General features: G+C 40.5%; 2 protein-coding genes across 2 annotated transcripts in view; both read left to right on the plus strand.

The window, feature by feature from the left end:
• LOC311305794 (uncharacterized protein) overlaps positions 1–22,800 on the plus strand; it is a 1,216,100-nt gene that overhangs the window by 951,256 nt on the left and 242,044 nt on the right. The gene's annotated exons all lie outside the window — the stretch shown is intronic.
• Positions 1–22,800, plus strand: part of LOC311298864 (NLR family CARD domain-containing protein 3-like) — a gene marked incomplete at its 5' end in the record, with an annotated part of 30,267 nt that overhangs the window by 5,892 nt on the left and 1,575 nt on the right. Inside the window, 2 exons of the mRNA XM_084422180.1 lie at positions 3,866–4,036; positions 7,653–7,689. Coding sequence (XP_084278306.1) covers positions 3,866–4,036; positions 7,653–7,689 — 208 coding nt within the window. The remainder of the gene's footprint in view (positions 1–3,865; positions 4,037–7,652; positions 7,690–22,800) is intronic.

The raw sequence follows: 22,800 nt of genomic DNA on the forward strand, positions 1-22,800 counted from the left end.
TAACTTATTCTTGATATTATTTTTAGAATAAGTGATTAGTTATGCTATTATTGGACTCCTGTCTATTCATTGTCAACTGTTTTCTATAAATATGTTTGTATTGGCTAACATTTATTCAGCTAATGCCTGTTTAAAATGTGCAATGTTCAAACGCAAAGACAGCACGTCACAAATAGAAGCCAAATATCATATTTGGATATTGGAATAATAAATTAGTTGCCTATCTTAATGTTCCTACGTTTTTTGTTGTTGTTGTTGTTTTTTTTATAATTCTTTTTATTTTTTTCTAGGGGTTTCTTCATTTTAGACAAGTTGACCAGCACACATTATATGCAGTGCAATATAATGCATGTGTGTCGTCGTGCATTATATTATAAAAATTTGTGTTTTGGAAAATAGCTCTTTATTTGATTATCATAAAAATGTGTTTTCTATACAGAGATATCGACATCTGTAAATATCGGTATCGGCCATAACAGCAATATTAATATCGGTTATCGGTATTGGCCACAATTTTCACATCGGTGCATCACTCATTTTAATGCATTATTAATATTAATTTTAATCAGTGTTTCATCAACAATTCACCTGGATTTAAAAAATAAGAAGCAAATATAGCCGACATCAGGACTTGGAGGCACCAGAGCGATCACTGGCATTGCCCGTGAACTGGAGCTCGTCTTATAAGTGAATCAGCCAGCAGCCATATCACCCTGTAGCCCAAGACTGGTTGCCCACTGAAGCTAAGCAGGGCTGAGCCTGGTTAGTACCTGGATGGGAGACCTCCTGAGAAAACCAGGTTGCTGCTGGAAGAGGTGTTAGTGAGGCCAGCAGGGGGTGCTCACCCTGTGGTCTGTGTGGGTCCTAACACCCCAGTGTAGTGACGGGGACACTATTCTGTCAAAGAGCACCGTCCTTCGGATGAGACGTTAAACTGAGGTCCTGACTCTCTGTGGTCATTAAAAATCCCATGGCACTTCTCGTAAAGAGTAGGGGTGTAACCCCGGTGTCCTGGCCACATTCCACCCATTGGCCCTTACCAATCATGGCCTCCTAATAATCCCCTTCCATTGAATTGGCTCTATCACTCTCTCTCCTCTCCACCTATAGCTGGTGTATGGTGAGCGCACTGGCACCGTTGTACTGTGGCTGCCGTCGCATCATCCAAGTGGATGCTACACACTGGTGGTGGTTGAGTAGAGATTCCCTGATATGATTGTAAAGCGCTTTGGGTGTACAGTAGTACATATGAAAGCGCTATATAAATGCCTCATTCTATTCTTCTATTCTATTCTAATCGAAACTCAGAGTAGTATAGGCTACTTGCCTCACAGACATGATGAAAAAAAATATATATAGAAAGCTTGAAATGTCTATATCAAACAAAACAATTCAAAATGAAAAGAAACAGTTGGCTATACTCTCTGCTTATGTAATCCATATCGTATGAAATGTGCATTTCTCTCTAGAGGCGCGTTCACTACTGCGAACATGTCAAGTCTGCATCGTCAATCGACACTGACACAGAAAACACAAGTTTATTAACCCTCTGGGGTCTGAGGTGTTTTTGGGGTCCTTGAGATGTTCTGACATGCCCTGACATTTGTGCTTTTTTCAGTTGCTTATAAACATTAAAGCAGGGCTCAGTAGTTTCAGGATTTCTTCGCTGTTTTCTCGCTTTTTGCTCGCAGTTTTCTCTCTTGAGCTCCCCCCACAGCTTCGGAATAGATATTTGACAGCACTGTTGTAAAAACTCGTTGGTGATTCTCAGACACCAGAAGCTAGTAGATCAACGACATCAAAGCAGATGGGACATTCTTTAAAACGTCTTCTTCATTCGGGTTCGAACAGCGTGAGGGAGCGCAATAATGACAGCATTTTAGCAGATTTCTTTTGGCCGTAAAGCAATTGTTTACATCGCGAGACCTGATATCACGCGATACTTCCTGACGCGGCGGCCGGCGACCCGCCGGCTCAAAGTTGCAAGTGCAGATTTTCCGCTCACGGGCACCAGGGGGGTGCGAAACGACCACCATTCAACCCAAAATAAGTAATATAACCATTCCATTGACTACGAAGCTGTTCAGTTAAGGTAAAAAAGTTACTTAGTTCACCTTTAATGGCAAAGGTATAATTACACTCTATTTAGCACAAACAGGGCTACCATAATATGTGAGCAACATGTATACATGTTTGTATTTTTGAAAGAATAATGTTTATGCATGGTTATTGAAAAAACTAAAAATGAAAGTTTCTGAAATAAGGCCACAAAACACATACTAAATATGTGTCCACAAGACTTCTGAATAATGCATTTTGTCTCCTAGAGTTTTTTCTTCAAAATGATGAAGAAAAAATCACCCTGCCTAATCATCCACATAAAACAATACATTGATTTAAATTTTGTAAGACACCTATCGAAAAAAGCGAGCCTATCGCGCCGGCGCGATTGTCGACCCCAGGGGGTTAATTAACAATTAAAATATCTGCTTGCTTTATTTGACACCTTCATAATCATTACTTTTGCCGGTTCTTTGTGACAGTTTTTTTTAGTGTGTAAGTGGCAGTGACGTCACCCACTGGTTACATGAACGCGTCACCACCTCATCATTAAGTCCGTGGCCAGGGGTTAGCCTTGCCTGCTGCGGCTCCGACTGATTTCCGACTCATATTACGGAAGACAATTTAAACTTACCATTGTTGATATTAGAGCTCCTTTGAGCTAAATAGCCTACTGCTGAAGACATTTCATTATTGAATAAATGAATGGCCAAATCCACTGAATTAAGGTTATTTGCTCTCAATAGTAAATTCATGACCATAATGATTAGGGGGGATGATGATTATACAAGAAGTTGCCATCTAAAGTATAAGCATAAAAAAGATTTGTTTTCTAGTTTATATAGCATTTATTAAATATTGATTAAAATAAATATAAAGTATATAATAAAAATATCGGCTTTACATCGGCCATCCTGCTCTCTAAGATATCGGCATCGGCCATCAAAAAAACAATATCGGTCGACCACTAATTGTCATCTATCTCACCTGTGTTCTGTTAATCAGTGTAATCTGTGTTTGTATTTAAGTTCCATTCTGTTCAGTCAGTCCTTGTCCGATCTCCGTTGTATTTAGTGTGTGTGAACCTTCTGCCCGTCTTCTATGTACCTGTATTATTTATATTGTGAGCAAAAGTTTGCATTGGAACTTTTGATTCTCCTTCGTCTTCTTCTGCCTGCACCACACCGTGACAGTTCCTCTGGATCTCCCAGTAATTAGACATTTTAAATGCTTATTTTTATCAGTAATTCTGTTGTTTAATGTAATAATAATGTAATGTAATATGTAGATTGAGAGATTTACAAATAAACATTTATCAAAAGCCAGATTTTATAACAAAAAGACATGTGTACATGTGAATGAAGGCATTTTTTTAATCATAGTGAAATGCCTTTAACTTGCCATACAAGTGTGAACTGTCTCATCTAATAGTGTCAGTGCAGTCAAGTCAATAATATTGTTGAATATTAAGTGTCTCCAACTAAGGAAGCCAGAGGCAACAGTGGCAAGAACCCAAACTCCATCAGGTGACAGAAATAGAGAAGAAATCCTATAGCTATAGCTATATATCCTATAGCCTTAACGCAAATATTTTTTTCAAACATGCTTAATTTTATCTAGGAAATTTGTCACTGAATAAAAAATACTAATGTACTGGAAATAGTATTTTTTGTAGATGAATGCTGTTTGAATGCATTGTATGATGTTTATGTAAAAAAAAAAGAATGGAAAATGTATTTAATATTTGTATATAGAAAATGTATTATATGTGTGCCATCTAATTCTGTGTTGTGATTTATTGTAGGCTAAATGATTGTAACTTAACAGAAAAAAGCTGTTCAGCTCTGGCTGCAGTTCTTGGATCAGATACCAATCTGAAAGAGCTGAACATGAACAATAATAATCTGCAGGATTCAGGAGTGAAGCTGCTCTGCACTGGACTGAAGAATATAAATTGTAAATTGGAGATACTGAGGTAAGTTGAGCCACATGAGTCACATGACTAAAGTAAGGTGCAATGACTGACGGGACGATCCCAGAGGCTAAATGTTATAAAAAAAAGTTTGCATTTCTTTGTATATAAGTAAGTTTGTCTTTGTTCTATTGTTGTTGTGTTTTTCATTCAAAATAATAATGAGCCACAAACTAAGCAATCCAAAGATCTTTTATTTATTTGTTACAATGTGGGTATAGCATATAATCCTTCTTATCAATTTTGTTAATAAAAGTCCAATGTTTAAAATAAGTGAATTTATCATTGTACTATTTTATGATTGATGTATTTTCATTAATACTAATGAACCACAAACTAAGCATTTGTTTTAAATTTAGGGGAAAACACTAAGACCTTCATTTATCAGTGTTACAATGGGGGTATACTATGCCATCTGTCCTATTTGATTTGTTCATAAAAGTTTGATGTTCAATATAAGCGTTTTTGTTTATAGTAATTTATAATTTAGTGATTTAATCGTTATTTGCATACCTAGTGTTGAGTCAGAATTCAGATGATTCTGTTAGAGCTGGTAAATCTGCCACAGAAAGGAGGGTGAGATCTAGTAGAAATCACTTATCTTAAGATTGTATATAACAGGATTAATGTATTTTAGTGCTTTTGAGGAAGCTGTTTGTCTTTGATTCTGCTTTCAGCTTTGCAGCTAGTCTCGACTAAACACTTCCTGTAGTTTATGAGTGTTTTACACCACTATTAAGGTATTTTGGTCCGTTTGTCTCACTCAGTGGCTTAAAAAGTGGGTATGCGCTATATGCGGCGCATAGGGGCGCAGCACCATGCGATGGTAAAATAAATAATTACAATTCTTTTTTTGGTATTTTCTATATGTAGCTGCTGTTGTGCATTTCTAAATCATTTCTGCATTTCCTCAATGTTATATAACATTTTAGAGGACTAACAGGCTAGAGTAGGCGCCCTCATAAGATTCCATCATAGAATTTTGACATTGAAGATGTCGCGAGCGTAATATTGCGAGGGGCGCCGTGAGCACTGAGCGAGCAGGTAGAAGTAGTGAATTGTCGTTGAAAAAGATGGATAAAGCAAAAAAAAACTGTCGAGGCTAAAGACATTTACATTTTACATTTAGTCATTTAGCAGACGCTTTTATCCAAAGCGACTTACAAATTAGGACTAAATAAAGCGAGTCATCATGAAGAGGCAAAAACAACAACAACGCAAGAAGTGCTCAGAATACAAAGTTCAGGCATTATTCAGAGTAGCATAAGTCTGATAAGTGATGTTTCAAAGGAATTTTTTTTTTTTTTTTTTTTTTTTTTATGAGGTTAAGTGCTCACGGAAGAGATGGGTTTTCAGCTGTTTTTTGAATGTTGCCAGTGATTCTGCATTCCGGATGAGGCCGGGGAGAGCGTTCCACCAGCATGGAGCTGTGAATGAGAATGTTCTGGAAAGTGATTTTGTGGCTCTCTGTGATGGAACCACGAGACGTCGCTCGTTGATCGATCGTAGGCGTCTGGTAGGGATGTAGACTCGTAGGAGTGAGTGAAAATAGTAGGGAGCTGAGCCTGTGATAGATCTGTAAGCAAGTGTCAATGCCTTGAATTTGATGCGAGCAGCGAGAGGTAGCCAGTGCAGAGAGATGAACAGAGGAGTGACGTGGGCCCTCTTGGGCTCGTTGAAGACAAGACGAGCTGCAGCATTTTGGATCATCTGTAGAGGTTTTGTTGCACATGCTGGAAGTCCGGCCAAAAGAGCATTACAGTAGTCAAGCCTAGAGATGACCAGGGCCTGGACGAGAAGTTGTGTTGCATGCTCAGTTAGGAAAGGCCTGATCTTCCTGATGTTGTGCAGTGCAAACCTGCATGATCGAGCTGTCTTTGAAATGTGATCTGTGAAGGACAGCTGGTCATCAAGCGTTACTCCGAGATTTCTGACCGACCTTGATGGGGTGATTGATGATGACTCTAGCTGGATGGTGAAGTCGTGTTGTATAGACGGATTGGCAGGGAGGATGAGAAGCTCAGTCTTTGCCAGGTTGAGCTGCAGGTGATGTTCCTTCATCCAAGTGGATGTTGGATCCATCTAAAGATAGATGTTAGGGGGATACATCTAAAGGGGATGATAGGGGAACATCTAAAGATAGATGTTAACAGACATTAGCGCTCTAAAGTTCTCTGAAGTGTGGCTGAAAAAGCCAAGTAAAATTGAAATAACCATTGAATCAAATTAAAATTGTATTCTTATCTGTGAAATAAGCATGTAACCCGTTTCAACTCCACCACTCAAAGAATTGTTAAATTGTTAGCCAAATTTGTTGCTTCATACCCCTCTGACACTGGGTAGTTGCGCCCCTGGTCTCCCTCATCCTTGCAAAGCTGCTTCAGCTCAGTGACATTTGTAGGCTTTCCAACATGAGCTGTGCTTCAAGTCCTTCCACAGCATTTTAATGGAATTGAAGTCTGGACTTTATTGGGCCATTCCCAAACTTTAATTTTCAAATTTTCCGACCATTTTCAGATCATAGACTTTCAGAGTTGTACAGTTTTAGTTAATTGCAATCTTGAAAGGGATGTTGATGTCTAACATATTAAAGTTCACTGAGCCTTTTGTTTGCCTCCATATTCAATTGTCAGTTTTTGCAACTGACTTTCAATACGAAGAATATGAAGAATAAAATCAAATTCAGTTTAAGGATTTATATTGTTCAGGTTTAACTGATTAATCAGCTGAATGTTTTCCTCTCTGTTCTAGACTCTCTAACTGCAGTGTGACAGAAGAAGGTTATAAAGCTCTGGCTTCAGCTCTGAGATCAAACCCTTCACACCTGATAGAGCTGGATCTCACAGGAAATTATCCTGGACAATCAGGAGTGAAGGAGCTCAATGATTTACTGCAGGATCCAGACTGTCAACTGAAGACACTGAGGTGAGACGAGATTAAATAATTAACTAAATTAGCTATATGCAGGCTAAATATTCATAACTAATATATTATTTTAGTTATATAATAAGCTGTACAATTTGTTGCATCAAAATGATCAAGATCAGATCAGATGCTGCAGGTTCTGTCATGATGATGATAACCGTCAACACAGTTTAGTTGTGATACGAGCTACAGATCAAATAGACATTATGGGTCAGTATATGTGTGCTGACATTCAGGAGTATACCTTGATAATTAACAATAATAGTTTTCCATCAAGCCCAGATTCACTGCATCTCTCTGCACCAGGTCTATGAGTCTCCAGATGTTCTCAAACATGCAGTTTCACAAGACAGTTTTTTCTCTGTGCTGACGTTTCTCACTCCTCCTGCTTTACAGAAAGATCTTAATTTCACACTCTGTATTCATACTGAAAATCATGATCTAGTGAGCTTTTGCCCTTCTGCTCTGTGAGACCTTTCTGTTCTTATGCTTATGTTTGCTTTAGGACTGAGTGTTGCTCTAGTTTCTTTTAAATATATATTTATTTGTGTATTTAAATGTTTAAAGAAAAATTTGACATCTAAATAACTAACTTAAGCTTGTCTTTAAAACAATAATTACGTTTTTTATCGTATCAATCATTTTTTGTAATGCAGTGGACATTTAGTTGATACCTGAATTGCCTCTTCTGCAGGTTTGTGAGTCCTGCTGCTGAGGAAGCCTGTCAGTATGTGAATAGAGTTGTGGGTATAAACCCGTTACTCCAGAGAGAGCTGAATCTGAGTGAACATGAACTAGGAGACACACGAGTGAATCAGATCGCTGCTCTACTGCAGGATAAACACTGTCAACTCAACACACTGACGTGAGTATTGCTCATTTATTTATTATATTACTTTTAAGCATATTTTCCCTCACACAGAGCCAGAATAATTTAAAGTAATAAAATTAAACAGTCAATTAAACTATTAAGCTGCAACCCCCCTTTTGAAAAATCCCCAGAATGTCACATGATTATGGCACTTTATCATGTGTTCCCTATATGGACTAGAGCTGCGTCCGAAATCGCGTACTATGGGAGTAGGTACTACATTTAAATTAGAACATACTTCGCGACTGTTAAAAAAGTATGCTCTATATAGTATGAATACGGGTAGTATGAATGGAGTCAGGACGTACTGGTATTACGGTTGGTATTGTCACGTAACATGCGCGGTCACATCAGCGCGGAAATTTAAAGAGCCCATTCCACTGACTGCACCAACTTAGAGCAATGTTTTTAGTTCTTCTTTCTGCTTTCGTCTGCGTTTTTACGTCGTTCATGCTCACAATTCAGAGGAGTCGTCGGTCAGCTGCTCGCAGATCACGCCTTTGTCAAGAGCTTTGGTGTAATTTCTCAAATAAGTTAAATATCATTTAGCCAATACATTTTACCTCAGAAAAAAAAACAACACACACACATAAACATGGATGGCAATATCACAAGCAGTGTGTGTGTGTATATATTTATATATATACATACATGTAGGGTAACACACTGAGATCAGATACAAAACACACATATACACACACACATTCATATACAGTGCTATGCATAAGTTTAGACACCCATACTAAAGTTGACTAAAAAGAGGAATAAAACATCATCTTTTGGAAACTGAACTTAATGCCTTAATTTAAAAAATTAGGAAAAATCCAACCTTTAAGGACACCAATTTTCTTTCTGAATGAATAATGCATCGTAAATAAATAAATGTTCTTCCTTAAAATACAGGGTGCATAAGTTTGGACACCCCTATGTTAAATTCCCATAGAGGCAGGCAGATTTTTATTTTTAAAGGCCAGTTACTTCATGGATCCAGGATACTATGCATCCTGATAAAGTTCCCTTGGCCTTTGGAATTAAAATAGCCCCACATCATCACATAGCCTTCACCATACCTAGAGATTGGCATGGTTTTATTTCAGTTAGCCTAATAGCTAGTTTGATTTGCATTGAGAGATGATCTTATGGAAAGTACCCCATCTCAATCTCTAGGTATGGTGAAGGCTATGTGATGATGTGGGGCTATTTTAATTCCAAAGGCCAAGGGAACTTTATCAGGATGCATAGTATCCCAAAAAAATTAAAATACTTAAAAATAAAAATCTGCCTGCCTCTATGGGAATTTAACATAGGGGTGTCCAAACTTATGCACCCTGTATTTTAAGGAAGAACATTTATTTATTTACGATACATTATTCATTCACAAAGAAAATTGGTGTCCTTAAAGGTTGGATTTTTCCTAATTTTTTAAATTAAGGCATTAAGTTAAATTTCCAAAAGATGATTTTTTATTCCTCTTTTTAGTCAACTTTAGCATGGGTGTCTAAACTTATGCATAGCACTGTACATGTGTATACATGAAGACTTCAGATGTAAAAGAAAAAAAAATTCTTCTAAAATGAGCATTTTTATCAAGCTTGTATATTTAGGTTCAGTAATTTCACTTTAATGACAATTAATAGGTCCTTTTCATTGCCATTAAAGTGAAATAACTGAACATAAACATACAAGCTTGATAAAAATGATCAAACTAGAAGAAAATTCTAGTTCTATATTTTAAAGATGGAGCTGACCTGGTGTCAGGCTTCCTGGGTGGGATGAAGTAGGAGGCGAACTCGAAGATGAAGTATTCCAAGGTTTTAATTCTCAAATATAACAGATACACAAAAAACAGGGAGCGTGTGCTCAGAACAGGAACCTAACATTAAACAAATACAAACAAAAGGGAGCATGTGCTCAGAACAATGAAAACCTAACATTCAACATTGACCGACAAGTGAAGACTGAAACACTCAGGGCTTAAATACAGGGGAGAACAGATCAGGGAAACAAGACACAGCTGACAAGACTAACGAGGAACCAGGTGATACAAATGAACTAATGAGGGTAACCATGGAAACCAAGGAGTGGCGGGAAAACAGAACAAAGGAAGACATGTGACCAGTGACAAAAACACTCAAACAGAACAGAACTGTGACATAATTCCCCCCTCCCGGTAGGCGCGTCCTCGCGCCGTAGACAGACCAACAAATAGGGTGGGAGGGTGGGCGCCCTGGAGGCTGACAAGGGCGTGGCTTGGCAGGACAGGGAGCCTCCAGGGCGGAGCTGGCAGTTCAGGTGACCAGGGCGAAGACAGCCTTTCAGGCGGCCATGGCGGAGAAGACCCCTTGGGTGGCCATGGCGGTGCGGACCCTTCGGGCGGCCATGGCGGTGCGGACCCTTCGGGCGGCCATGGCGGAGACAACCCCTCGGGCGGCCATGGCGGTGCGGACCCTTCGGGTGGCCCTGGCGGAGACGACCCCTCGGGTGGCCATGGCGGAGACGACCCCTCGGGTGGCCACGGCGGTAAAGACCCCTCGGGTGGCCATGGCGGAGAAGACCCTTCGGGTGGCCATGGCGGAGAAGACCCTTCAGGTGGCCACGGCGGTGAACACCCTTCAGGTGGCCATGGTGGTGAAGACCCTTCAGGTGGCCATGGTGGTGAAGACCCTTCAGGTGGCCATGGCGGAGCCCTATGGCCCCCCCCCAAAAAATACTTGGGAAAAGTCCCGGGTACTAGAGAGGGCTCGGTGCTGGGCAGATCCAGCGACGAGGGCTCGGTGCTGGGCAGATCCAGCGACGAGGGCTCGGTGCTGGGCAGATCCAGCGACGAGGGCTCGGTGCTGGGCAGATCCAGCGACGAGGGCTCGGTGCTGGGCAGATCCAGCGACGAGGGCTCGGTGCTGGGCAGATCCAGCGACGAGGGCTCGGTGCTGGGCAGATCCAGCGACGAGGGCTCGGTGCTGGGCAGATCCAGCGACGAGGGCTCGGTGCTGGGCAGATCCAGCGACGAGGGCTTTGTGCTGGGCAGATCCAGCGACGAGGGCTTTGTGCTGGGCAGATCCAGCGATGAGGGCTTTGTGCTGGGCAGATCCAGCGATGAGGGCTTTGTGCTGGACAGATCCAGCGACGAAGAGGGCTCTGAGCTGGGCGGAACCAGCGGCGAAGAGGGCTCTGAGCTGGGCGGGACCAGCGGCGAAGAGGGCTCTGAGCTGGGCGGGACCAGCGGCGAAGAGGGCTCTGAGCTGGGCGGGACCAGCGGCGAAGAGGGCTCTGAGCTGGGCGGGACCAGCGGCGAAGAGGGCTCTGAGCTGGGCGGAACCAGCGGCGAAGAGGGCTCTGAGCTGGGCGGAACCAGCGGCGAAGAGGGCTCTGAGCTGGGCGGGACCAGCGGCGAAGAGGGCTCTGAGCTGGGCGGAACCAGCGGCGAAGGGGGCTCTGAGCTGGGCGGGACCAGCGGCGAAGGGGGCTCTGAGCTGGGCGGGACCAGCGACGAAGGGGGCTCTGAGCTGGGCGGGACCAGTGGCGAAGGGGGCTCTGAGCTGGGCGGGACCAGCGGCGAAGGGGGCTCTGAGCTGGGCGGAACCAGCGGCGAAGAGGGCTCTGAGCTGGATGGAACCAGCGGTGAAGAGGGCTCTGAGCTGGGCGGAACCAGCGATGAAGAGGGCTTTGAGCTGGATGGGACCAGCGGCGAAGGAAGCTCTGAAAAAAGGTCAATTAAGTCCTTCTCGTCCGGACTCTGGCTGAGGACAGGAACAGGAGATACTGGGCGGAAAGTCTCTGGCTTGACGGGCACGACGCTGTCAGTCACAGGTGCAGCGGGCATAACGCTCACAGTCTCAGGGGCGGCGGGCATGACGCATACTGCCTTGGCTTCGGCAGATCTGGCGTGAAGTGCAGGCTCGGCTGGACTGGCGTGAAGTGCAGGCTCGGCTGGACTGGCGTGAAGTGCAGGTTCGGCTGGACTGGCGTGAAGTGCAGGCTCGGCTGGACTGGCGTGAAGTGCAGGCTCGACTGGACCGGCGTATTCAATGGCTTTTCTGACTGACATGAAGGCTGGGTCGAACATCTTCAAAGCCAGGTCTGCACTGTTCGACACCAGCTTACGAGCTCGGGGCCAGAGGATCCCCGCAATCAATCTCCCCATCTTTTCTTTTTTTTTTTTATGGTCGGTCAATCTGTCAGGCTTCCTGGGTGGGATGAAGTAGGAGGCGAACTCGAAGATGAAGTATTCCAAGGTTTTAATTCTCAAATATAACAGATACACAAAAAACAGGGAGCGTGTGCTCAGAACAGGAACCTAACATTAAACAAATACAAACAAAAGGGAGCATGTGCTCAGAACAATGAAAACCTAACATTCAACATTGACCGACAAGTGAAGACTGAAACACTCAGGGCTTAAATACAGGGGAGAACAGATCAGGGAAACAAGACACAGCTGACAAGACTAACGAGGAACCAGGTGATACAAATGAACTAATGAGGGTAACCATGGAAACCAAGGAGTGGCGGGAAAACAGAACAAAGGAAGACATGTGACCAGTGACAAAAACACTCAAACAGAACAGAACTGTGACACCTGGAGAGTTCAACGTTGGAGGATTTGAACTTGAAAAAACAGAGTGTACTGAGTAAGCCTACTGACATCTTTCCGCAGTTAAAACTACATTACTTCTTATGGTCATTCATGTTTATTTGATGCTATAAATTAACTAGAAGTAAGAGATGATCGGTTCACGAGCAGCTTTAACAGAGGCACCACAGCGATCTATCAAGACACATTACAGAGCCACAAAACGGTTACGGTAACGGTACTCTAAATTTCTTTAAAAATGACCAAATTTTAACGTTGAGACTTTGTTTAATATCAAAAGTAACCTGGACTGTCTTGTCTGTCAGCGTGTTGTCAGTGTCTCTGCTGCGCGATGTTTTTCATTGCGTGAGATCATGGTTTGGCGTGAGCGCGGTGTAGCTTGTCGGACATAGCAACAGTAACTAAAGGGGCCGGGTCTTTGCGTTTTTTTGTTGTTGTTTTTTTGCAACTGTTGTTCTTTGACATTTAAACGAAGTCAGCCATTTCGTTGGATTTTAGCTAAAAAATGTGGCGGCACATTACTGGAGTAGTAAAGAAAGCATCTGTGAAAGCAGCGCAGTTTGAGTGTTTCGGAACGTATATGTGGTCGGAGAGAAAGATGAGACTACCCTTCTCTGACTATGTTTGAATGTGTGAGTTAAGTATTAAACTGTTGGTGAGATGAGATGAGATAATGCAATGCTGACATAGGCTACAGTACAATGACAGTTGCACAGATGTTGGGAGTTGGGAACCGGTGAGAAAATGTCCGGTAGCCTACCCGGTAACTTTACCAGTAATAACCATAGATATCATATAAAGGCTAGATGTCTTGTGCGCGCTGCTGGCCAATGGAGGTTGACGTCCGCACACGGCGGCCATCATACCACAGTGTGCTCGCTCACTCGTAACATGGTGCATGTACTTTTAAATAACCATAACTTGCTCAGAGATGTAGCTATGACACTGCATACATATGAATAATTATAACATAAATGTTCAAGCATTCGGAATTATAGCCACGTTGATAGCGTTAGTAAGAAACCAAACCGTTTGTAAATCCGTCAAGGTTTCAGCGAGATAAGAGGATTTGTGTGCATGCTGATCACTCACCTTAATTCACTGCTCCACTGTGGTTAGATGGCCGCCGGTGATGCCGGAAGTGACTCCGCCTTAAGACATCTAGCCTTTATATGATATATATGGTAATAACAATATTAATTTAGTTCTGCTTAACGGTTCCTGATGCTGTAACTAACAGCTGCCCAGCCATCAACACAGCCGCGTGTGATTTGTTTTTAATACGAGCTGCACTAGGTCTATATCTGTATTCTAAGAGTTATTATTACTTGTATGGATCTCGTTAATAACTTGACAACACTTAAATGTGTATTCTTACAAGGTAAAGAACAAATGTTTGTGCAATTCCTTTTTTTTCACCTTTTATGAGGCAAAAAAAAAAAAAAACTGTCTGGTAAAAAGTCACTGTGGCGGGTGGTCAAAAAAGTTAAAGTCCGCGTGAACCGGAAGTTGCAAAGGACTTTTCTCCAGTGTTGTGACGTATTTCCCAGTGAAAAGGCATATTGAACAGAGGGCAGGGTTTTACTCTAGCGCTCCTCCTCTCCATCTCTCGCTCATAGCAGACTAACGGTTTGAGGGGAGTGGTTAAGCATTTCCCAAACCATGCAGTCAAACCTACGTCGTCAGAGAAGGAACTCCATTCCAGTCCGGAAGTAACTTTTCAGACTTTGATTAAAGATTACGACGGCAAACCATTTTTTTCTGTGTATTAACTTGCACGGATTAATTTTTCACCACAAGACTAGTAATATGCACTAACAAATTAAATAGGGTCAATTTTGATTTCATTTGGACTTTAACTTCAAGCCCTGATCATGGGATAGTAAAGTGTCCATCATATGCGCACTTCAGAATCTCGCCGGAAGTAGTAGGTCATCCGGGTACTTTTCACCTACTGTTTTACTCAAGGCGGACAAAATGGCTATCTCCGATTTGGATGTAGGCAGGGAAAATTTTCTGCTATGTCGAATTTTGTCCAAAACCTACTTTTGCGAACTAATCCCTGGTTTTTCGCCCGATCGGAACCAAACCAGTCTAGGACAATTCTCTGGACTCTCTAGATCAATAATTATCAAAAAAAAGTTGAACTTTGGCATTTGGGTGGCTGTAACAGGGTCATTTAGAAAAGGGTCGTGGCAAAATACACTAAAAAGCCTATAAATCCCAATTGAAAACTCAGAACTTCACCAAAATTGATGAGCATATGTGTCAGAACATGGTGAGGAAGCATGCATAGTTTCATGGAGATCGGACCATAGGTGGCGCTATAACTGGCAAAAAGCCCTCATTCTTATTAGGGGTTCAAGCTTGAAATGCTTGATATACAATAGTACCTGGTCGGCATAGCGTCATAGCGGACAAAATGGCTATCTCCGATTTGCTCGCCCTTCAGGCGCCAATTTCGAGTAAATTGCATTTTTTTGAAAAACCTATTTTTGCAAACTTCTCCTAGGTTTTTGGCCCGATCGGAACCAAACCACTGCAGGAATATTCTCTGGAGTCTGACAATCAATAATCATCCAAAAAATTCAAAATTTCAATTAACGGTCGATAAGGGGAACCAAAATATTTGATGGCACCAGGGCCACTTTTACTAAAACGGTTATAAATTGTGAACGGAAAGAGATTTTTTTGCTAAACTTGGGATAAATCTTCCTGAGCTCAACCTGAGATCACTTGAAAAAAAATTGCAACAATTGGCCACTTGGTGGCACTATAAAACGGTTATAACTTGTGAACGGAAAGAGATATTTTCGCAAAACTTGGGACACATGTTAATGAGCTCATTCTGAGGTCATGTGAAAAAAATCATGACAATTGGCTACTTGGTGGCACTATAAAATGGTTATAACTTGTGAGCGGAAAGAGATATTTTTGCTAAACTTGGGACACATGTTCATAAACTCAATCTGAATTGACATGAAAAAAATCGTGACAATTGGCCACTTGGTGGCGCTATAACAGTGAAAAAAAAAATCATGAAAATAGCTATAAGCGCACCCAACTGTTAATCTACTGAAAATTGGCACGCAGTGTCTTTTTGTAAGTGTCTTAAAAAATTGTGTTTATCTTCAAAGCCGTTAGTCCGATCGAGACAACAACAAAAAAACAAAGGAAATTTGAAAACATAGGTAAATAGCTAAAAAATTACGGCAAAATGTTAAAATTATGATAGGAACTGACAAAAAAATTAATTAAATCCAATCAATTTCACCCATGGATCATTTTGATGCTCTCACATGTTTGAAACAAACAATGATGGATTGTCATGAAATTTGTTTTGAATTGGGACTGGCGAATCCCCGTCCATACTGTCAATGACCATTCGCAAAGACCCGCCCACTTTAGTTACTGTTGCTATGTCTGACAAGCGACACCACTCTCACACCACACCAAGTTCTCACGCAGTGAAAAATACATTGCGGATCAGAGAGGAGACTGCTCGCTGACAGACAAGTACTTTTGATATGAAACAAATGGCGCTTTTCCACTACACAGTACCAGCTCGGCTCGGCTCGGCTCGACTCGACTCGGCTTTGTTTGGTTTTCCACTGTGTAAAAGTTGTACCTGTACCTGCTTCCAGGTACTTTTTTTTGTACCACCTCCGGCGAGGTTCTAAGCGAGCTGGGGCAAGCTGAGGCGATACTAAAATGTAACGTGAAAACACGGCAGACTGCTGATTGGTCAGAGAGAATCATCACTATTCACTGCGTCATCATTGCACGCGCCAGACGCAGTATCCTGAATAAAAAACAGCAAAAACAAAAACATCCAAAAAGAGCATACACTCGATTTCCTCCATTGTCCATTGTGTGTGGCAGCGGATGTATCTCGCGTAGAAGATTAAGTCACGGCAGTTTCCTGCGGCGCCGCTATGACGACCAGGCATGGGCGTCGGAACCATTGTATATGGGTGGGACCGGACCCACCCACTTTTTAAGATCAATGATATTATACCCACTCATTTTTACCGTCTCTAATTCAGCGCATTTGTCTGTTCGCTTTTCAGAGCGTCGTCAGTCAAATCCATTCCACTTGAGGAATTAAATTAAATATTTTTTTTAATTAAAATTAATAAATTAAACTCCATTTCCGCTGAATCGCTACATTATATTTCTCAACGAGCCGCAACTGACGAAAGTAACCGCCCGTTGTACCTTTCCAGTCAAATATTGCGTTGCAAACATCAATAACAGCTTTAAGTTGTCATTGCTGGCAAATTACCATATTAGGGGGATAATCCACGGATAGCTGTGCATTTAATGCACGACGTGGAGGCAAAGAACCGCCCGACGTTAAGTGGAGTTTAGTTTACTTGTTTAATTAAAAGGCACCAGAATGAAATGGTATTTACTCCAGTAACATTTTTTTGGGGGAGGACCCACCCACTTTTTTTTTTCTTCCGACGCCAATGCGACCAGGTACTATTGTGGAGGTACTATCTGCAATGGAAAACGGAGCGAAAAGCGAGCCGAGTCGAGTCAAGTTGAGTTGAGCTGGTACTGGTAATGGAAAAGCGCCAAAAGTCTCACCTTTCAAATGTAGTCATTTTTTAGAGACATTTAAACAATAAATACCGTTTTGTGACTCTTTAATGTGTCTGACAGATCGCTGTAGACTCAAGGCTCAGTTAAAGCTGCTCATGAACCGATCATCTCTTCCTTCTAGTTAATCTATAGCATTAAAATAAACATGAATGAACATAAAAGGAATGTTGTTTTAAAGTGCTAAGACAATCCGTGTATCATTCGTTCAGTCGTTTTTTAATTTAATATTGAAAGCAGAAAAATGAGAAAACAGTTCCTTTTTCGATTTTTCCTTTTTTCCAAAAAACGAAAAACAAGAATTCAGTTTGATTTTTCGTTTTTCGTTCTGAGGTAGAAAAAATGTATAAACAGCTGGAATATTCGATTTCTACACGTGGGCGGGAATGAAACGCCCCTTTCCTCTGATTTGTCAGCCGAAGATCAAACTGTCCCGTCATCAGTTCTTCCTCAGTTCTGCACTGCAGAATAAGAGTCCTCCGTTGTGCGGATTCTTAACCAACGCGTTTATTGCAACTACATTTCATCTTTTTTCCATCAACCAGACTAACACCGACACAACCCGTTCTGGGGAATAGACTAGACAGGGATTTCTTCTTTGTAGGAGTTCAGTGCCAGGGGTTTGCTATTTTCCTATTTTCCGAACTGTAAAGTGACTTTTTAAATTTTTTAATTTTTTTTTTTTTTTTTATCATGAACCACGCTGTGTTTTATTCCTATATAATGCATTTTAATTCAAATAATCTAAATGTTGACTTTGAAAAGTAGGCACGTCAGAAGGCTATTCACTCTATTTTGGTTCATTTTTGTTGTGCACCAAAAAGATGTTTATTTTTCAAAGGCATGACATTTTGTAGTCATTTTGAATGTACACAAATAAAAATATAAATGTTACTGTTTCGAATGACAAAGTATTAAACGACAGAATATTAAGTTATTTCCCCTGCTGAGCACAAATCCAAGTGATGGCGCCGGCGCATCGCTCGCTCACACAGCATCTCTAGGCTATTATCAGTTCACTTCTGGCATTGCTAACTTGACATCGCAGCCTGTTCATTATTAAAATAAAACACAGTCAACCAAACATATAAAAAGTTATTCTACTTAATTTAATTGGTCTGTTGTAAAGGCTGTGCCGCACAACTTGCTGTTATTCCAAACTAATTTCCCTTGCTGTGAAGATGCTGATTTAGCCTATACGTGTATATTGGGACTCGACTGAAGTATAAAGCCTTCTTTACATTACTAGTTAGCATCCAAATGTTACATTGCGAATATGGAAACTTTGGAACAAATGAGAGATGCCCGAAATCAACGTCGGTACAGTTTCAGTTTCGATCCAAATAAATTTGTTTAGGCTTGGCGTTTAAAATTGGCTAAATGTTGTTTATACTAATAGACACAATAGGGTATTTTCTATAAGCTATTAGGCTATATTTTTATACGTGGCTTAATTAGGTGGCTATTATTTTTTATTCTTGTTTTCTATATGGCCTACCATTCATTTAAGGATTTGACATACAGTAAGGGAAAGTCAAATACGCATAGACATAGCCTATATGTTATTAATAGTGTTTATAATGTTAATTTTGTATTTTATTTACCGGTTTTTTACACTCTTTCTGAATAGGATAATAATAAAATGCGTTTGTTTCCCTCTCAACATGACCTGATGCGCTGCGCACATCTTTGAGATATAAATTCATACATTTTAATAAAACACAAGGCCTACATCATAAAACTCCGAAGAGTATGTATTTTAATATCTCCGTTGTTCTCTGTTCTCCGGTTGTTAGATAGTCAGTCTGAATGAAAGTTCATGCGTTTACGTTAATATGGGCCTATACTATTGTCAATGCATTATTCTTTTCTTTTTGTATTAATGTTAAAAATATTTAATTTACAACTAATTATATTGATTTGTATCTTCATTTATTATTTAAAAAAAAATTACTGGGCAAGCAAGGGCGACCATGGTGACCATGGTAGGTTAATTCACAGCCGTCATTTAGGCTACCCTGCATACCCAGCTGATGCAAAGCGTAGGTGAATTTATACACAGAAGAAAGCCCTGTCTAGTGTATTTCCCAGTAGGCCTACGGGTTGTGTCGAACCATTCGTTAGCCTGGTTGTTTGATGAAAAAAAGATGAAATGTAGTTGCAATAAACGCGTTAAGAATCCGCACAACGGAAGACTCTTATTCTGCAGTGCAGAACTGAGGAAGAACTGATGACGGGACAGTTTGATCTTCGGCTGACAAATCAGAGGAAAGGGGCGTTTCATTCCCGCCCACGTGTAGAAATCGAATATTCCAGCTGTTTATACATTTTTTTTCTACCTCAGAACGAAAAACGAAAAATCAAACTGAATTCTTGGTTTTCGTTTTTTGGAAAAAAGGAAAAATCGAAAAAGGAACTGTTTTCTCATTTTTCTGCTTTCAATATTAAATTAAAAAACGACTGAACGAATGATACACGGATTTAAGACGTCAGTACACTTTGTTTTTCAAATTTAAATCCAGATTAAAGTTAATCTACTAACTCTCCTGACTGCTTTGTGGGACAAAATGGCGGATTATGATTAGTCAGATCGCCTGTCAATCAAACTCCCTGCGAAGGGTCAATTGAGAATGCCCGTGCGCACAATTCTGATCTAATCGACAACTTTGCAGTTGCACATTGGAAAGCCCGGAAAATCCCGCTATAATGTAAGAGAGCATCTTTTTTATGTATTTGGACCTAGGCCTAACAATGTGTTATGGTGCGCTGTCACCAGTGTTTTTGGTGAGCGTAGGCTTCTCCTGATTTTGTTAGTCATCTCATCTCTTATATGCTGTGTATGATCATATCCTGCCCTATTCATGGTAGCCTACTCGCAGACATTGCGTCATCAATGTCATCAATTGCGTCATCAAGGGGCCCGCCTTGATAATCCTACTTAATAATGTGGGCGTGGTCTGTGTCGTGAAATCTTCCCTTAAAGGAGAACTCCAGTCAATTTTAACTGAGCTCATTTTTTTGAAAATTTGGAGTGCTGTCAGTACAGAGAACAACGACAAAAATCGGTGTTGCCTACACTGTGTTATCCTCTTTTTAAAATTTGCACCCTGTTGACTTCAATAGGGCAAGTGTTAAACCTGCTTTTAGCCTCTTAACATCCTTGATGTGTCATTACAAGTGCACAGCCATGTGAGTGATTCCTTCAGAGTGAACACGGGTGAATACATACCTGTATTTCGGTCAAAGTCCAAAGTAGTCGATTGTCGAGTTCACGCGCGTGATCATACGTACTAAACCTATGTGCGTGAACTCGACAATTGATTACTATGGACTTCGACCGAAAACAGGATGTAAATACAGGTATGAGCGCTGGCTGAAATAACATCATTTTTATTCATATCTTTCACATCTACTGCAGTCAGATTGACCGCGTGTTCACTCTGAAGGAATCACTCACATGGCTGTGCACTTGTAATGACACATCAAGGATGTTAAGAGGCTAAAAGCAGGTTTAAAATGTGCCCCATTTAAGTCAACAGGGTGCACATTTTTAAAAGAGGATAACACGGTGTAGGCAACACCGATTTTTGTCGTTGTTCTCTGTACTGACAACACTCCAAATTTACAAAAAAATTAGCTCAATGTTAAAATTGACCGGAGTTCTTCTTTAAAGGCGTCTAAAACATTCAGCGGAGCAGCGACAGAGTAAACAACAGTGTCCCAATATGATACAAACATTTACCAATAACGTGGAAAGCTTTTAACCCTCTGGGGACCAAAAACGCACCCGCGCGTTTTGCTCGTTTTTTTTTTTTAGCAATGAAAAATAAACACTTAATGCTCTGTTAATTTTGATCTTTCATTTTCGTGTAATACATCAATCGATCCTGTTCAGTTTCTATTTTTTTTCTGTATACTCACAATAAAAATAAAGTGTTTTGCTTTTTGACAAATAAAGAAAAATTAACATGATGCGATTTCTGCCTTCTCTCTGTCAGTAAACTCCCATTTGAAACGCGTTCGAAAATGATCTATAACTCCGCGAAAATTCAGTCAAACAGGCAAACAGACCCACGGGCATAAAGCTTGAGATCGCATCTTTTAAATGAAGTAATTTATATAAAAAACAAATATTCTCAGCTTCTGTAATCTGTATAAAAAGAGAGCGACTCCAGTCGAGCTCATTACGAGCCATTCAAAAGTAATTTTACCACTCCCCGGAGAGCGCGTGCTATTCAAATGCAAATTCTGAGAACCATTTCAGTCTGTGAAACGCCCCCACATCAGCTGTAAACAAAGCGCGTTGCAATCGAGTGAGGCATAATATAGCCTACCTTATGGAGAAAAGTTTCCTCTGAACAGTGCTGATATGAGGAGCAATATCTCCTGATATGAGGAGCAGATCCCGCTTGAGGAGTGAGGTAGGCTGTTTTCTTTTCTCAAGTGTTGATTTGGAATAACGTTATGGAATAACGTTAGTGTAGGCCTATGCAAACCGCAAAAAGATGAATCGCATTTCTATAATATGACTCGCCTTTCTGTGAGATGAATGAAGGGTACATATTTGTAAAGACTGTTTAGCCTAAATATGAATCGCGCGTCTGTGTGTGAAAGAATAAACTGCTTTGCTATAGCCTACTGAGATGAGTAAAAATCGACTGGAATATGTTGAAATAAAATGTATTTGTATAAGCAACGTATTAAACTGCAAATTAGCATTTATATGCCCTAATATTTCATAAAAACAACGTTACAGTCAGTCACTTGTTGACTAGATTTGGGTACAGTTTTTAGGCTACTGTAGAATATACTGCCACATCAAATAAGCTTTTGTTTAGCAATTTCTGCTCATATCTAACGTTATATATATATATAACTATATTATTTATATATATATATATATATATATATATATATTTGCTATATTCAAACTAATGAATACATATGATAAAATGTAGGCCTATAATCTTTTTTCCTTTTCTTTTTTACAAAGAAAGAGTACACTTGAAATATTGTTGAAATTGTAATTATTGTTGTAATTGTAACATTTTTAATAAAATAGCAAAACATATTTACAAGATAGATGTAAGCGAAATCTTAAATGGTCAATATAAGTCTTCTTCTAAATACATCTTTTGTCCTTGCATTGTGGCTCAGTCAGTGTCACACCTGAATGAATGGCTAATTATGCAGAGTCATTATGCAGAGTGGGTGGGACATTGTAATCTAAGGTGTAAACTACTCCTCCCCCTCGCATATTGGCTTTCCAAGCAAAACCTGTTTTACACCATTTAAATCAATGTTTTTTTGTTTTTTTTGTGAACGATAAAGCAAGACTATTTTCACATAATTTTGAAGCTAGAACTCAAAGGGACAACATCCATTAGTCAAAAGTCTTGTGGACACATATTTAATATGTGTTTTGTGGTCTCAATTCAGCAACTTTCATTTAATTTTTTTCCAATAACCACGCATAAACATTATTCTCTTAAAAATACAAACATCTACATACACGTTGCTCGCATATTATGGTAGCCCTGTTTGTGCTATATAGAGTGAATTTACACCTTTGCCATTAACATGTTTATAAATAACTGAAAAAAGCACAAATGTCAGAGCATGTCAGAACATCTCAAGGACCCCAAAAACAGCTTGGTCCCCAGAGGGTTAAATCTGCTCAGAGAAAGATTCGCTGTGACGAATCTGTCACCGTTCAACATCTGCTGGAAATCCAGGTAAAATTATCTGCGTGCACGCGCGCATCCCCAGTTAACA

Source organism: Rutilus rutilus, assembly GCF_951802725.1.
Source record: "Rutilus rutilus genome assembly, chromosome: 1".
NCBI classification, from domain to species: Eukaryota; Metazoa; Chordata; class Actinopteri; order Cypriniformes; family Leuciscidae; genus Rutilus; species Rutilus rutilus.